This window comes from Miniopterus schreibersii, assembly GCF_964146895.1.
Source record: "Miniopterus schreibersii genome assembly, chromosome: 5".
NCBI lineage: Eukaryota > Metazoa > Chordata > Mammalia > Chiroptera > Miniopteridae > Miniopterus > Miniopterus schreibersii.
In genome coordinates, this window is record NC_138106.1 from 88,773,576 (window position 1) to 88,791,286 (window position 17,711).

At 37.6% G+C, this 17,711-nt stretch overlaps 1 protein-coding gene across 5 annotated transcripts in view; it reads right to left on the minus strand.

Annotated features, from left to right (window-relative positions):
• Positions 1-608: 608 nt before the first annotated feature.
• U2SURP (U2 snRNP associated SURP domain containing) overlaps positions 609-17,711 on the minus strand; it is a 52,393-nt gene continuing 35,290 nt past the window's right edge. For 3 of the 5 annotated variants that reach the window (XM_081137856.1, XM_081137854.1, XM_081137855.1), the window contains exons 22-28: positions 16,540-16,635; positions 15,799-15,865; positions 11,944-12,103; positions 9,386-9,496; positions 7,068-7,186; positions 5,766-5,942; positions 609-4,722 (exon numbers count right to left, since the gene is read on the minus strand). In XM_081137856.1, coding sequence (XP_080993982.1) covers positions 4,584-4,722; positions 5,766-5,942; positions 7,068-7,186; positions 9,386-9,496; positions 11,944-12,103; positions 15,799-15,865; positions 16,540-16,635 — 869 coding nt within the window. In that variant the 3' untranslated portion in view covers positions 609-4,583. Of the gene's footprint in view, positions 4,723-5,552; positions 5,633-5,765; positions 5,943-7,067; positions 7,187-9,385; positions 9,497-11,943; positions 12,104-15,798; positions 15,866-16,539; positions 16,636-17,711 lie in introns of all 5 variants that reach the window. The other 2 variants (XR_013998830.1, XM_081137857.1) reach the window with 2 other exon arrangements.

Below are 17,711 nucleotides of genomic sequence, written 5' to 3' on the forward strand. Positions count from 1 at the left end.
CCTGTCACAGGCACCTGAGGCACCTGGAGTATCCAACTCACAAGAAGAGCAGTGGAGGCTGTCGGGGGGGGGGGGGGGGCGGCACGACGGGGACGGGACGTTGCTGTTTAGTAAGTTTTGATTCTGTGAGATGAAAAGTCGTGGAGACTGGTTGCACAGCAATGTGAACACACTTATCACTGCTGAACTGGACACCTGAGTGGTTAGGATGGTAAATTTTGTTATAAGTATTTTACCACAATTAAAAATTTTTTAAAGGGAACTGAATTATTTTTAATGTGATAATGACACTGTGGTTATGCTTTAAAAACATTTAAATACATACTAATAGGTTGATATTTGCAGGTTGATGGGTATTAATTCTACTATTGTACACATTTGAAATTTTCCTCAATGAAATAAAACAAAGTAACTCCACAAAAGGGGGACCAATAATGAAATAAAACTTCCTAATCAAGAGAACAATCTGTCATGAAAATATTTTATTGTAGTTTAAACATGTGAAATCACATCACTTATTTCACTTGGAGAAAGCTGCCGAGAACTAGGTGGTTTACTGGGCTCGCATTAGAAAACTATATGGAGAAAATTACGTGAACAGTCTACAGTTTGCTATAAAAACAACGTATTTTTATTAAAGTAATCAAAAGTCAAAAAACAACAACAAAAGGGAAATTCTACAACCTTTATAACTGTATATCTTTATGCAGAAAAACTATAAAGTGACAGCCTGGAAAGCAGCTCCACAATACACTTGACCCTCAAATCAAGAGTAACTCAGTTAAGGAATCGGTTCACCCAAAAGACGCTGTCTTACTGGGGAACAATTCAGCTGAGTTGACTTCAACTGTATTATTTTCATTTCTGAAAAACTGTCTTTCCAGATAGTTAAAATCACCAAAGATAAAATGTACAAGAGCCTGCTGAAGTGAAAAGATAAATCACAAACACTCCAAGCATAATTACAAGTGAAATGAATGAGGACATTTTATCTACAGATCTATAAATTCGTAAGTTATGCGTGTAGCCCACGTCCACGAAGCTTGGAGGGCGCGGAGCAGACGGCGACCAGTGGGACGGGGCTCACCTGAGCAGCAGCAGTCCCCACGGTCTGTCATCACAGCACTCCCCTGGGGTTGGCATCTGTGTATTATCTAAGTCCTGGGAAGTTGATAACAAAATAAAGAAAAAGCCAAAAGGACAATGAATTAAAGGCCCCTAAACTCTACTCTAAAACATGCATGTGAAATGTGCCTAAGCCAAGCTCTCTGAGTCCTGACAGATATGTGCTCCTTTAAACTTACGCTAGTGCCTTCATCAGTATCTACACTGAATTTCCTCTAATTAGCTTTTCCATTAAAATAGAAGAGGAAAACAAAGGGGAAAAAAGCTCTTACTTCTTAAATGTACAGTCGTAGAAAAGTGGTGCTATTTATTTTTAAAAACAATTTTCTCTGCTAAAGAAACCATACTGTTGTGGTCATCTAAGAATAGGGTAACTTTGGCAAACAGATTAATTTGCTCTCATTTTTAATAATCAAAATGATAAACTATTACCACGGCCATATAATTTTTCAGAACTTATACCACCACAGAGGCAAATGCGTACAGAATATTTCTAATAAACCTAAATTACATCACAACTGGAATTTCTTAAAAATATTTTCAAGTGCTCAAGAATATTAAAGTTTTTTGGGGGAAAATACAAAATTTCTTCCCTCTGAGATTCTTTAATTAGGATAAAAGTCTCAGGGTAAGCCCACAGGGATGGTCTGTAATAAAGAAAATTAGGTGAGGGTATAGTAACTTCTGCAAACTTTAGCTGAAAAGCCAAAAACATTCTGAGACAAAATAAGAGCATTCTTTGGGGTCAGGGCTTTTTGTTTAGTTCTTTAATCTCTAAGTTCTCAACATGTTACAGTTCAGAAATGCCCATACACTTACTAACAGTAACAAGTAAATACAGTGTCAAAAAACAATTTCCACACATGATTTTTTCCATCACAGGTCTCTCTGGTAAGAAACAGAGCACCATTTACTTACTTTCTCTCACCTGCAGAAGAGAGGAGATAACATGATAATAACCTGGTAAGGAATCCCTGTGTACAAAGGGTTGGGTTAGAGAGTCAAGGGTTTACGTGATGCCCTTTATAAGAGCAGACAACTACAGCAGAAGACAGTAACTGCCTATCACAGAGCCAGAACAGGGCATTTCCTGTAACTAGAAGGCCCTGCCTATGAACATTTCAGTCAACCTGGAGAAATTTCACTATCCAATTAAGAGTGTTCTTTAGATAGGAAACATGAATAATATGCTGTTATAAAAATATGGTAGAATGCCTCTCCCCTTACTAATCATCAATTCCTGGTCCCATTAAACTTTCAGAGAATCCATGGAGAATTAAACAGGCTACTTTAGATATTTTCTCATTAAGTAAAATTGGAAATAAACTATCTAACAATATTATTTGCAATTCCAGAAAAAAACCCCAATACAATATAATACACTCATTAACAAACTTCAGAGAATACATATTCTATTAAGCCTAAGCAATCCCCACCCATCCATCCAACAGGGGGAGTCTTACCCACTGTGACATAAACAATGTTCACCATTATCTGGATATAAATGAAAAGATCTGCTAAATCCTATTGCAGTAGAAAAAATACTACGAATAAGCACCCAAAACTGACCTAACAATTTCTACTCACTCCTACCTCTCCAGCATATTTTTCAAAAGAGACAGAAATAACATTCCTTGCAACCTGATTGGCAAACCACTGCCTAAGTATTTCTAAGCCTATACTGGATACCAGAGAATGATGGAACGCCCAAATCAGCACAAACTCAACATTATTATTTTTGCAAAAAAAAAAAAGGGTAATTATATAAAATTCCATTCTCTCAGGCAATGAACAAAGAAAAACATGTAACTTTAAAAATGGCTATATTTGTAGGTTTTTAAAAACCAGCACCAAATGTTCATGTTTATTCTGAGCAACATTTAGAAATTAACAAATATGAACAAAAGGGTGAACTATAAAAGAATAATTTCCAAGCACTATTGCATATTGGTAAGAACTACCAAGTAAAATAAACTGGTTGGCTCATTTCTAAAGCTACTGCAGGCCTTGCCCAGTTTGGCAATAGCATGGCCCACTGCTCAGCTAGTATACCTAACTCCCCCCAAAATGGGTACATCTTATTTTATTTTGTGACTAGGCAAGATTAAATAAAACAACTTGAAGATATTTTTAAAAAGCAAGTAACTCAAAACAACCTATTACTGGGAATAGTTTTCTCCTCTCTTTTAAGGGGAAACCCCCATCAAATCACAGTATAAAGTGCCCAAATGAGAACCGGAGGCAGATTCAGAAAGAGCGGTGTCAGTTCAAGTCACACAGGCCTTTATCCCGCTGCATTTATAGCAACAGTGTGATCAACACCATGCACGGTCTCTCATTTCTTCCTCGGATGGCAGCAATGTTTCTCCCACTGCCTAACAGATTTCAATTCTGCAAATGGTTCAGATTAACTTTCTGTACCTTGAACTTACAAACCACTGGATGTTAAGTTTCCTTAAAACTATTTTATTTTTAAATTTTACTTAAAGCTAACACTATATCTTTTTAAAAAACAAAACAAAAAACAAAGGTGCTTTAAACAGAACCTTGTACTAATCAGGGTTTGAAGATAGCCTACAGAGGGCCCTAAAGGGGCAACTATCAAACAAGTAATCCTATGGCCAACTCTTGTTCAAAAATTTCTTTTAAAATACACTTCTTTCATACCAGATGAAATCAAAAGATGGAGATTTAATTCCCTAATAATAAGCAGTTGCTCAGGACACAGGCTGAGTGTATTAAAGTCATATTGCTTCTTTGAAAAAAGTAAAAATATGGTAGCCAACCATCCCATTAACAACAGACCATGTCACATTCACCCTGTCTTCTGACCTGTGGGTACTAGTATTACCCAGAGGACCTCATCACAGAAACTGGGGTAAACCTACCAAATAGTAGTCTCAGGTTCTCTAATTTTTACAGTCATCTTAGTAAATATAAAACTTGAGCTGCTTGAACAATGGAGCTTGTAAAGTGCGTTAGGTATAGAAACACAGAAGCGCTAAACTCACTTAGTGGGACTTTAAGGGACTGATGTCACCAATAGGGCAAAAAAACAACATTGTGGTTTTCTCTTCAGATTTTATTTGAAATCTAATTCAAACTGTCAAAGCTACAAAACGGGGAGACATCTGCATTAGTTTTGCTAAGTCACAGCATCCTAAAGCAAAACACTGCTACTGCCAGCAGGCCCATTATACACATTTCTGATGAAATTCATTACCACAATAAAAATTTCATCTTGAAAACAGCCACAACGAAAGTAATTTACACAATATAAAACATGACAGGTCTACAGATGCGGTTGCTCATGAGCTTACACATGCGTTCACAAACAAATAAACAAAAACCCCAGGAATGCTCTTTCATTTGATTTTTTTTTTTTTTTTAAAAACAGACCGTTCAGGCACAAAACAAAATCGCATTTCCAATAAGTGACAGCATCTTAAAAATGTTTGTCAGTGTTTGTTTTTCTTTGACTTTTTATGAGACCTGTGTGGAGATCGGGACTGGGATCTGGATTTCTTCCCTGATTTTTTAGGGGATCTAGACCGCGATCGCCTAGACCTTTTAGGTGTCCTTGAACCAGATGGTGATCTGAGGAAACAAACAAAAATAATTTATCACAGAACTCATGTGATCAAAAATGACTCCTTAAATTATCTAAAATGAGCTTTAACTGAACACAACAAAAGTCACTGAAACACAGAAGGTTGTAAACTTTCTGGATCTATACTCCGACTACTGCACACGTGGGCGCGCACAGATTTCGTACATCCTGTGCATCACACAGGTCATCAGTACTGCGCTTGCTTAAAAAGAAAGGTTCCTGAGCCTTATCACCCTGACCTACTGAGTCAAAATCTCGAGGCAGGACTGAGGAGTTGCAGTTTTTGAACCTCTAAATCTACAAGATAAAGTTCAAAATGACATCTAATACCATTCGCAAAATTTTAAACACAAGACAGCTTTGCAGCCTATCTCCTTGAGGAAAAGGCTCCAACTATTGCAGTATCATTCAAGGGAACCATGTAAGGCAGCATAATTTTGCAAGTGCTGTTCATGAAGGTTACCAAAACAAATAAATAATGTACTTATCTATTTTATATAAAGATTTTACTAAAAATGGTTACAATAATAAAGTTTCAGCTCTCAAAAAAATAACACCAGATAAATAAAATATTTCCGAACCACTTTTCTGGAACTACAGGAATAAAGTATACACTAAATTATACACTGAAGAAATGGCATTTATTTTCACAAATCACTATCCAAAAACTTGCTACTAAGATCGGGGGATGGGGAGGGGGGTATATTTCTTTCAGCCTTGACAAAAATCAAAGAATGTTCTATAGAAATTAAGAGCAGAATGAAAAGTAAAGCAGCTACCTCCCTATCCCACAGGGAACACTGGGTGTAATGCTCACGTTCTTGGCTGGCTTTACTCATCAGAAGCCTTCTTGTGCTTTAGTCATGAGGCTGGTGTTAGGAGGTGGAAAGGCATAATCTAAAATGAGAGTATCTCTTTCTGGTTTTCTAAAATCTTTTAAGAAATAGCTACCAACAAAATTACTTTCAAAGCTGGTGGAATGACAAGGAAACTGGTATTTGAAATATTGCAAAAAATGACTTGCATTTACCTTTTGGCCTTTTTGCTAACATCTCTGGGAGAGTCTTTGTGAGATGACCTCGACCGTGAGCTCTCTTTATGAGATCTTTCTGAACGCTCGGATCGTTCCGACTTTGGTGATGGGGACTTCACTCGTCTACCACTGCTACTGCGAGATGGGCTAGGGGACGTACTGTGTCGCCTTTTCCTATGGAACAAAGCCCCCAAACAGTCCATAAGTCAGCAAAAGATCAGGTATTCAATTTCCTTCTACTAAATTTGCTATTAACTCCTACCAGTTTACACTAACTTTACTGATGTTATTTTCCAACAACATTCAAAGCCTTTTATACCAAGAACCAATTAAGTCTTAAAGACAGACTGGTCAAGACAAAAACTGAATTCAACAAAATTGGACTTTCTTTTGCTAAAAGAGATTACTGAGACAATGGACAAAATTTCACTAAAGTATCTAATCAGGTAAGTTGTTTTAATGTTAATTTCACAATCTTGAAACTAAGATAATGGGGCATCTTGTTGGCAAGTTACTCTTGTATGGTTGGGGGAAGAAAGAAGAAAATAAGGTAGAAGTAGAAATATTTAACATTTGAGAAACATGGGCAAAAGATATCTGGAAATTCTTTATACTATTCCTGTAACTTTTCTGTAAATCTGAAGTTATATCAAAATAATAAAAAAGAAAAAAACAGATTTACCATTTAACCAATAATTATGCTATTTGTAATTATTTGTAGAGTGACTAAGCCAGAATTTTTTTTACTTGCATTCACTTGGTTTTTATTAGAAAAAAGTTAACTGTTCATTGAAGCAATTCTCTATTAAATCAGAGATTTAGGGATTATAAAAGTAGAAAATAAAAATTAAAAGCGATTTGTATTAGAATAAAGACAAAGTGAGGAACAAGTCCTTACAGTCTATGTACATAATCTCCTTTCGAGGAGGACCAGGAGATGCAAGTTTATAGGTAGCAGACTCAGCACAGAAGAAATGCTTATACTGGAGGCAACAAGATCTAGCAAGCTGTTTAGTTATTTAAGCCTGTATCTGAGACCCAGTACAGTACCTGAATCCTCAGCACTGACCTAAGGCTAAGGGACCCTATGGACCATGCAGAGAGGTAAAGGGGTGATGGCCGAGTCCACCGAGCCGAGCGCCAGCTGACCATCGTTTCCCAGCTGGTTCTGCCTCCTGGCGGCAAGAACCAGCCTATCGTCATGGACAAAGCCTTTTCTAGTGCTGGACTCGGCAGGGAGGGCACCTGACAGCGACAGGGCTGGGGCTGGGCCGGCGGCAGGGGGGGCAGGGGCGGTACCTCTCCTTCCGGGTGGGGGTGCACTCCTCCTTTTCCTTCTTGTCCTTGGACCGAGACTCCAGTTTCTCTTTATCCTTCTTGTCTCTTTCTCGTTCTCTTTCTAATTCTTTCTCTTTCTCCTGTTTTGTTTTTTTAAAGAAAGAACATTTAGTCATTAAAAACACCAATCTGGGTTCATCTCGCTTACGTAATGATACATTCTCTTCCACTTAACTAATTTTAAATCACTAATATTTTTAAAAAGTACCTTCTCTTCCAGAAAAACAAGCCACTTCTCCTCCTTAGGCTGAACAGCGAGCGCCACTGGGACAGCAGCTACACTCACTGACGCTCGCCCTAGGCCAGCAGTGGCCAAACAGCTGTCACATACCCCGCCAGCCTGCCTTCCAACCGCCACAGGAGCAGTACTTTCACCCTCGTTCTAAAGATGAAAACCCAGACTCCGAGCGGCTACGTGCCACACCCATGGTCACACAGAAGGAAGCCAGGATCTGAGCCAAGCTCTGGAGCTAAGGCTCACAACGAACACCTGTAGAGTGCTGTCCCTCTACAAGCCAACAATACACTGACACTGCATTTCAGACAACAATAAAATAGCAGTGACACTAATTGCGCAGCAAGTTGATTTAGTCAAGAGAGAGCTATTACCAAAGCCACAGGCTGAAAAGGAGAAATAACTATTCACGATAATCATCCATCAGAAAATCTTACTGATGAGAGACAAGTACCAATTGTATTGGAAATTTTAAATCCTAACTTATGAAAGTAAAAACTGGCTATGTGACTATACAATTATATAAACCAGAAAAAACAATTTCCTCATCCTTAGATGCTACAATAAGGATAATTTCCTCATCCTCGGATCCCACTTCTCACTTGAAATTAGAATTTCTGTTGATTATGTAATTAAAGGAGTAGCTACAGACAAGGAACCCACAAAGCCCACGGAGATCTCTCCTACCAGGAACTTAACTTCTCTATGATTTCTGTACCTCCAGAAAGCTATCTGATAGCTGATAAAAAGCCTATACCAAATGTTGGCAACATTTGTAAAGAGCCAGATAGTAAACACTTTCTGCTTTGTGGGCCACAGTCACTGTCAAAAGTATTCAACTCTGCCACGGGAGAATGGCTGTGAGCCATAAGTTTATTTACAAAAATGAGGTGATGGCTACAGTCTGCCCATCCCTTGTATATACCTTCAAGAAACACAGCCTCCTCCCCAAATGCAATCTGGAAGGCAGGAGGCTAAAATGCTAATACAGGTATTACTACCATCAGGACCAATGAGCATCCCAAGGTAGAGTCTTCCATGAAGATCAAACACCTGCCACCATCTCCAAAGGGATTCATGTGGGACAGATAAATAACACCTTTTTAAAAATCTCAATTATCTCTATTCAAAATATATAATGTAGAGTACAAATTTAAAAAGTGAGGCGGAGGAGACTGCTTCTGGTGTCTGCACAATATAATTTCCTCTATATTTTGATAATTTATAAAAATCAAACTACAGTTAAAATACTTAAATATTTTAAACATTTTAATTCAATAACAAAATGTAATAGCAGCTATTATCTAACTCACAATCCTGCAAAATTGGGATGATCACCCAGAGTCACAGAGAAAAGGCAGCACCAAAGTTGTTTTGCCACCTTGCTGCTCCCATCACGTTTTATGCCAGTAATAGCTTTGTAGTGATTGTTTTTCCTATTTCTCTTTCTATATAATCTTTTTTTTATAATGAGTCAAGATACAGTAGTCTCAATAAAATTCCTGGGTTCTCCCAACAATTACCACATGGGTCTCCTTGTTCTAAAATCCTCTGTACCCCTACATATTTTTTAATGTACAAGAATATCAGGTCCTTCAAAAGTTTAGAGCTCACTGATGAGGTAGGCTACGCCTGCTGTCCCTCCTTGAAAACAATGGAAAAAGAGTCCTACATGAACTTTCTAAACCCTAACTCCATCTGTTTGTCTCTATGCCACTTCTCATGGTTTCTGGTGTCTCATTGTCACAAATATTCTTCCTATTGGGTCTTCCAGTTTTAAAAACATACTCTTAGCAGGATTTTCTTGTTTACAGGTAATATCTACAATAAAATATTATGCTGTGGCCCTAACCCTTTTACAAGTTGAAATAATTGTAAAACATCAAATTTCAAATGTTACTAATTGTCTACCAGTATCCAGCATTTACACATCAAAGGATGCAATTTGAAACACATTCTCCTTAATACATCAATATACCAATATTCTAGGTAGTCAAACAAGTAATTTTGGAAAATGCATGTTACTGAGTATACTATTCCTTACTCGTTGAAGAAGTTTATCTCTGTAGTGTTCCACTTGCTCCTGAAAGCTCTGGCCTGGTTTTTTAGGTCTTTTTCCAGATTCCAATTCATCCTGAAACTTCATAACTTTGAGCTGTGAAATAAGACATAAATTTTTCATCACTATAGTTTCTCAAGTAACTGCTTGACAAACAAAATGGAAACAGAGGCAGGACACATGGAACAGACTGACAGCTGGGGGGAGAGGGGCACTGGGTGAAAGAAAGTGATGAGATTAAGCAAAAAAAAAAACCAAACAAACCCCCAAAAACCCCACATGCATACATATATACATAACACATGAACACAGACAACAGTGTGGTGACAGCCAGAGGGAAGGGGGGAGGGGTAGCTGGAGGTGGGCAAAGGGGGGGAAATGAGGATGGAAAGAGACTTTGCCTAGGGCAGTGGGCACACGATGCTGTGTGCAGATGATGTTTTATTGAGCTGTACACTTGAAACCTGTTCCCCAATAAATTCAATTTAAAAAAGTCTTTTCGAAACAAGTGTATAAAAAGGAAAAACATCAATACAGCAAAGTAGCAAGATAAGAACTCGGTCAAAATATAACATCAACATAAAACTCCCTATGTGAAAGCCACTTGTCAGACAAGCCCACCTCTGCAGAACGCCAGTGATCAGGCGGGACCCACAGGCTCTCTCTGCACAACCATATAAGATGACTCAAAACCACGAGTGCAGTCCACGCCCTTCTGAACTTATCGCAACACAATGATAATCAATTTGGTACCTGGTTCCCCAAAGATCTACATTTTATAATTAAAATTTGGTTCACAATGAAAATCCCAAAAGGGTAAGCTGTGGGAGGCAGGCACTACAAGAGCAAGGGAAACCATCGCCAAATGTCCAGCAAAGAAAGGACGGAGAGGCCAGATTATCAGAGAGCACAAAGAATGGGAATGTGCGCGCACACCTACCACATGTATACAGGCCATCCAAATTAACAAAAAGGCCAAATCACAGTTCCCTTTAAACCATTAAGGAAATAGAGTATTTAAGAATAATCAGTCTGTTTTGGCATTTTTAATTATCAAAATGTCACTTCGATTATCAAGAAAATATATTTTTGATGAGCTCAGTTGTCATTTCTACTCCAGTAGTTTCTTCAGATAAGTAAGAAGGAGTTCAGCAAGGCCAGGAGGAGTTCTCGAGTTAGAAAGGGACACCTGCAGCTCGAAAAGGGCAACGGTGAGTGCGGTCACTGACACCCACCTTACACCCCTCAAAACTCTACAGAGTGTAGCTGAACACATCCCAGGAAAAATGAATCAACCTAACTGTGAAATCCCTCCTCTCAGCTTACAATTAATACCCTATGATTTTGTGTTAAGTAAGCAAAATGCTTTTTGTGTTAACTTTTTGGCATGGTGATACCTGAGAAAGAGGTAGACAAGAATTTGTAGCAGTGAGTAGGCAGAGAAGGGGAAATAAGGTAACAAATTATCAGGAAGATGAACAGCACTGACATAGAACAGGCGTTCAAAACAAACTGTTAAATGAACGGACAGAGTACTGAAATTCACTCATGTACACTTTTTCTTTTTTGGATTTTTTTTGAGTGAGGGAGGGTGAGGGTGGGAGAGAAACATCAATGCGAGAGTAAACCATCAATTGGCTGCCCCCTGCACACTCCTTACTGGGATGGAGCCTGAAACCAGAGCATGTGCCCTGAGTAGGAATGGAACCAGCAACCTTTTGGTGCGTGGCACAACGTCCAACTAACTGAGCCACTCATGTACACTTGTGAGATTCTGGACTGACTGCTAAACTACTAATATTTACTGGGAATGTTTCATCACCTTGGGGCAAGGACAGGAAGGAAGGTCCCCATTATAAAACCTTCCCTGACATGTTTGAATACCTTTGATAATAAAAAGAGGCATTTAAAAAGGAGGGATGGAGGAAGGAAGAGTCTGCTGGAGACAAGTTTGGACTCTGCCGTAAGTTTTTCTCCTTATTGTTAAGCCCCACTTAATGTCTTCTCTCTTGCCATCACTAAATGGTGCAGACACTTAAAGTTAGCGTACTGTAATACAATGTACACATAACTTGAACATGCCAGAAAATATCTCACTTTTCTTATATTCTATGTACACTCAAAATGTAATGGATTTCATGATGTCAGACACAATCTATTCATTAGAATCCATGTCTTCAGAGGATCTCCTAGGTGCCAGGCGATGGAGATACGATAAACAGAAAATAGACACCATCCTTTCCCCTCATGGAAATCACACCCTAGTGGGGAATACAGACATTAAATAAGCCCGCAATCAAAAAAGCCCCACAAAACATAATGCACACATCGTAACACTAATCTCAACAGAGAGAAATAGGGAAAAAAATCCAGATGAGTAACGAAAAGGTTCCAGGGGGAGAAGGGATGCTTGAAGGAAGAGGCCTGAAGGAAGGCGGCTACCATACCAATTGTTGGGCACAGGGAACGTGGTGACGCCAGGAGGAAGCCCAGCTCGGAGAAAAGGGGAAGACGCGAGGCGTCAGCTTCACTGCGATACCAACCTCGATCTCACGGAGTTTGGCTCGTTTCTCCTCACTCATTTCAGAGAACTTGGAGAACTTGGACTCAGCCATGTCTTCTTTGATAGGATTAGAATACAGATGCTGTTCTTCGGATTTGGAGCTCTGAGTGTCCTCTTCATCTTCGCTCTCTTCTTCCTGACTTTGGAAATAAGCAGAATACGTTGTATGTCAAGGGAGGAAAGAGTTACACTTAATAGTCTGGCTACAACTGCCTTAGAGCTTAAATAATGTTAACAAAACATAAGAGGAAAATTCATCACCAAAACATTTTTACAAAATATTTGATCAAATTTTACAAAACTGTTTCCTCCACAGAAAAAGTTTGGGCTTCAACATAACCATACTTTAAAAAATTCTGCTTATGTTAATGTTGTGTGTGCCTTTCATTCTGCAACAAACTTTTCCTGCGGCAGTTAAATAACATCACCGTTCAGAGTGACTTCTCCCAGCTTAATGTTTAAAAAGCCAAGTGCTTACTTTCCTTCACCAGGGGCCTACAAACTAAAAGATAGATCAGCTTGAGGCACGCAGATTTACTATGAAACAATCAATGCAGCATGTAAAGACCTTATTTGATTAGCATATAAGCCTAGGAATAATGAAAGCCATGTGTGAATTTTAAATATTGGCACACTAATGATTCTGAAAGTTGTGCTAGTTCTGTCAGGTAAGAAGAAAAATGAAAAACTGACTGACTACCATGGGAAGGGATACAAAGAAGAAATTTCTCCAGTCCTTCCAGAAGCAATCTAGTGGAAACAGACAGGCAGGTAACTATGTGTAAAGCTGGTCATCACTACTACAACAGGGTTAACAAAATGTTATCTGTGCGGGTATGTGTATGTGCACGCGCGCACACACACACACAAAATGAAGGGCCTTAAGAAAAGGCTGTGTGTTTTGCACCTGGGCTTTGTGTGTGTGTATCTTAAATCTGGGCAAAACGAGTCATCCGTGTACAAACTCAGAATGTTTATGTATATAAACAAAATTCCATTATAAACAATATTGTATGCTAATATTACTGGCTTAGCCTACTAAATATGCCATTTCTCTGTAATTTTTGAGCCTGCAAAGTCCTTACATGTTGGTATTTGGGTACTACATACATTCTACCATAAGTATGAGTCCTTTTAGTATATACACAAAACTATCCATAATAATGTATAAAAACAGTTATAACCAAATTGTTTCCAAATAAAAATTTCATTATTTTAGAGTCTGAATGAGAAAAACTTAAGCAAGGCAGATTAAAGTATTGGCAATTTAGAATCAGAAAAGACATGAAACTAAGAGAAAAAGAGCCTTTTAATTTCTCATCCAAAGGTCCTCTCCAGAACCTTACTAAAATGCTTTATAAACTTAATACTTTCAGAGCCCACAAATCATTAGTACTACATATAGGTACAACCCAATACAATACTTAGGTAAGGAGAAAAAGTGAAAACCAGCTATAAAAAAACAAACCAAAAAAAAAAACTATACTATTTTTGGAAATAAACCATTCACCTATTATTTCTCATTAATTTGTCAAAAACTTCCTAAATGTATTTTTTAGCTAATTTTTAAACACAAGAATTTCTTGTTTTATGGGACATAAAACTTTGTTTCAGATGCTTTTAAATAGTTAAACTGTGTGTGTGTGTGCATATGCACATGTGGATGCATTTAAATGCAGGTGTTTACCGAAGGATATTCTAGAAAGGGTCAATAAGGGCAGGACACAGCTAATTAAACTGTGGTATCTATGTAATAGAAATTACTTAAATTCCAGCTGCTTTTTATATGTTCCGATTTTTCCCCCCCGTTATTTCAAATATTCCTTGCGCACTTACCTCAATGACTGCTTTTAAATACAGATGACTACGGAGCAGATAAATATGTAGACTGACATGAAATAATATCCATGACACAGAGTAACAAATATGGGTCACAGAATAGTAGGTACAGTATTATAAAACTTATGTTTAAAATGATATGCATGTTTTTATATATACACAGAAAGGATCTAGATGGCTGGACACTAAAACATTAACCATATTATTAAGACTTTAAGTGAGGCACACTACACTTCAATAATTTAAAATAGATAACATTTTAGAATTGCTATTTTAATTTTTCAAGGCCCAAGCAGTGTGTTCTAATTGGTTTTGACTTTAGCTCTTAAGTTACCAATTCTGGGTTCAGATCTTATCACAACTTCATCGTGCTCTTCTTTAAAGAAATAGAAATTCAAGACTCTATCATTACAAATGAAGTTATATTACTATTTGGAAGTTTTCTCCAAAGTATTCGTGGTGCTACATATTTTTTAAAATCACACTTCTGCCATAAATAGTTTCAAAAAGTGGATCTTTAGTAAAAAGCCATTTTGGATTCAGCCACTAGAGAGCAGTAGTGAGATACAGGAAAATTTCAAGGGTCAGAAAGCTGTATGTGCAAAACTTCCTTGCTTTGTACTTTCATAAAATTATTTATTTAGGGCTCCTATAAGAATAAAAAATATTAAGTTATATTTTCAGTAATCCATGCTTTATTGTATGAATGTATGATTATTCTACTCTCAACACTACAAGGAATATCCATTCCAAAGATTAACACAAATACCAAATTTATGCCAAAAAAAATTAATACCTTTAGAAACAAAACCAACTGAACAAGATTTGGGCTCCTTGATGACTTTTCTACTCTTTCTTTCCTCTAAATCATTCTATGAGTACACAGACTCATTCTAAAGTAGTGATTCTACAATGGTAAGATACGTTATTAACGGGATTATAGATACAGACCCAGTTAAGAAAACCAGTATTCTAAAGCAGACTGAACTGTTCCCAATTCCTATACTCCTAAACAGTCTCAGGGATTTCCATTAGCAAACCACATCTATATTTTATAAATACTTTGTCATAACCATTGCTGACTTGTTCTGATCACAGGGACACTCATGCGGCATCACTGTAGCCACGCTTTCCTCATCAGATACAATTGTTTCCACAAATGCTGATTAATTACATTTCCTTAACAATCTAAATGCTACTAATACCCGTTTATCGAATCCATACAAATGCCCAAATTGTGATGGGACACAAAGGTCCCTTTGTTCACTACCATTTGAGAGCAAAAAAAACCCCAAAGATTAAAAAAACCAGAAACCTCCACTTTGAGTTCTTGAGGCCATCTCTGTTCCTATTTTAAAAAATCAACTTCCTTTGCAACTATTTTAAAAGGTGTCAAGTGCCACCAAAAAATTACTAATATAATCTTGCCAGAGAATTTGGGAGAAGGGATTCCTATAATTACATTTGGCATTAAATGCAAAAAACTTTTGGGGGTGATTACCAATGGAGCAAAATTCAAAATTATCATTTCTTTATGCATTAAGGATTTTTTTTTTCCTTTTAATCTTAATTCTTTTGAGGTTTTTACATTTAAATAACAGAACAGAATGGTCGCAATGCAATATGTATTTTTCCAGCAATGTACAATCCAAAAGAAAAGAAGCATAACCTTCCTATTCTCATTTTAATAATCACTTTCTGTGAAGCCTAAACAAAGATTTAAATAAATGCAGGTGACCATTTAGTAACTACAAAGTGAGAATGTAATACTTAGCACAGAAAAATAAACTCAAAAGCAAAGTGAAACCAGATGCAGCAGAACCAGAAATCTAAAGCTCCTTATTCACTAGGAAAACAATGGAGAACTAGAAATGATCCTCCTGACAAGGTTTTAACCGTGAAGTTTCCCTCGTCACTATTATTTCAAGTCCCTCTTAAGGAAAAGGGAGCACATACGCAGTAAGAAACTGAGTACATTCAAAACGTAGATTCTTACTTTTGATTTTCTTCTTCCTCTGATTCCTCGTGCTGGTCAAATAACTCCCATTTAGACGTTGTTACAGCTGGATGGAGGGGAAAGATGTAATTCCATAAGGTAAATTAGCATTTCTGCAGCTTAGTAGAACCCTAGCTTTAGAATGGAGACTTTATATATGTAGGTTATCTACCTTTATCTATTCTTTGAATGGCCATTTCTATGCTCAAATCTATTTCTTTCCTCCTCACACCTACACTATCCTTTTATTCAAACTCACGAAATGACAAATGTCATCCTTGTTTCTATGCTGGATGGTAAGATTTATTTCATTAGAACCCACAAGTATTAACAATTATAGATTATAAGCATGAGGATACATGTCCATGTAAGTATGGAAGGCAGATCTAGTTAAGTCAAGCACTACGGGAAGGTCAAAGCTTGGTTTCTCTGAAACTGACCTCTACGTAGATTTCCAATCAGGTACGCAGCCTCCCATCTACATTTTCTACTGAAATGCCTTAACCCGAGAGGCGTTTAGTGATTTCTCTAATTACTCTCAAAGCATACAAACGGAAAGATCTAAGGGAATTATAACAAATACCACAATGGAAATCTAGCCACTAGATATAAATATGGTAACACTGGGTCTTCAGGTTAAATATTGTAAAACATAAAAGGAACACACGCACGCACACACACACACATGACTGAGTTTAAGTAAGAAATTTTCTAAAACCCAGTTATGTGTGTTTTACTCACCCTGTGCTTCCAATTCAGATTCATCCACAGCTTCCCATTTTGATGGGGCCACTTTAAATATCGGCTCATTCTTCTTTGAGTCCTCAGTCGCATCCACTAGGGAGGGAAGATACGCCATTAACCCTGACTTCCAGGGGATGGCCTCACTTAAAAGAGTTCATGGGCATTCACTGCATCAGTGACGTTCAACCGTGTGCAGCAAGAATGTTTAAAACATGTCATACCTGACTACTTAGTCAGGAGCACTGACCTCTTTTTCCTCAGGCTGTCAAATAAAAAAAATGACAACAGCCCGGCCGGGCATGGCTCAGCGGTTGAGCATCAACCTAGGATCCAGGCGATCGGGGTTCAATTCCCAGTCAGGGCACATGCCCGGGTTGCAGGCTCAATTCCCCAGTTGGGGGCGTGCAGGAGGCAGCCGACCAATGACTCTCTCATCACTGATGTTTCTCTCTTTCTCTCTCCCTCTCCTTTCCTCTCTCTGAAATCAATAAAGATATATTTAAAAAAAAAAAAAAAAAAAAAATGACAACAGCCAGCCCAACAACAGCCGTCTGGTGTGAATGAATCAAAATTAGACCTATTTTTTGTCAGACAGCCAAAAAATGTATTTTTTGGTGTGCTGCAGAATTTTAGTAATGAGTTCACATATACCATGAGACGAAAAGATTGAAAATCACTGCAGTATATTATTAAAAAGTAAAATCAGGCCACACATGGACTAATAATTCTAGTTTCAAAAACAAGGATTATGACTAATCCAATTCTTTGCACCTGAGATCCAATTTTTAAATAGTATATAAGTCAACTCAGAACATGTAGGTTATTATTAATTCAAGCAAATTCAAGAAGGAAGCAAAAGAATCTTTAATACCTTTACTTATTTACTATTTAAACCATAGATTTCATATGTTGTGCAATATTTTAACATAATTCAAATGTAATGACTGTGTATAATTCTTATTTCCAAAGCTGATTTTTGGCAGCTAGTAAAAATAAACCTATTAGTCAGGAAGACTAATAATAAAAACAGAGCTGGTAAAACCAGGAACCTGGGATTATGAACACAATTGAGCACAATATTGGACCTTTAGTTTCCTGACAATTAAGACAAAAAGAGAAGCTTGTTAATATAAAAGGCTAACTGTCCCAACAAAGAAATGTGACCAAAA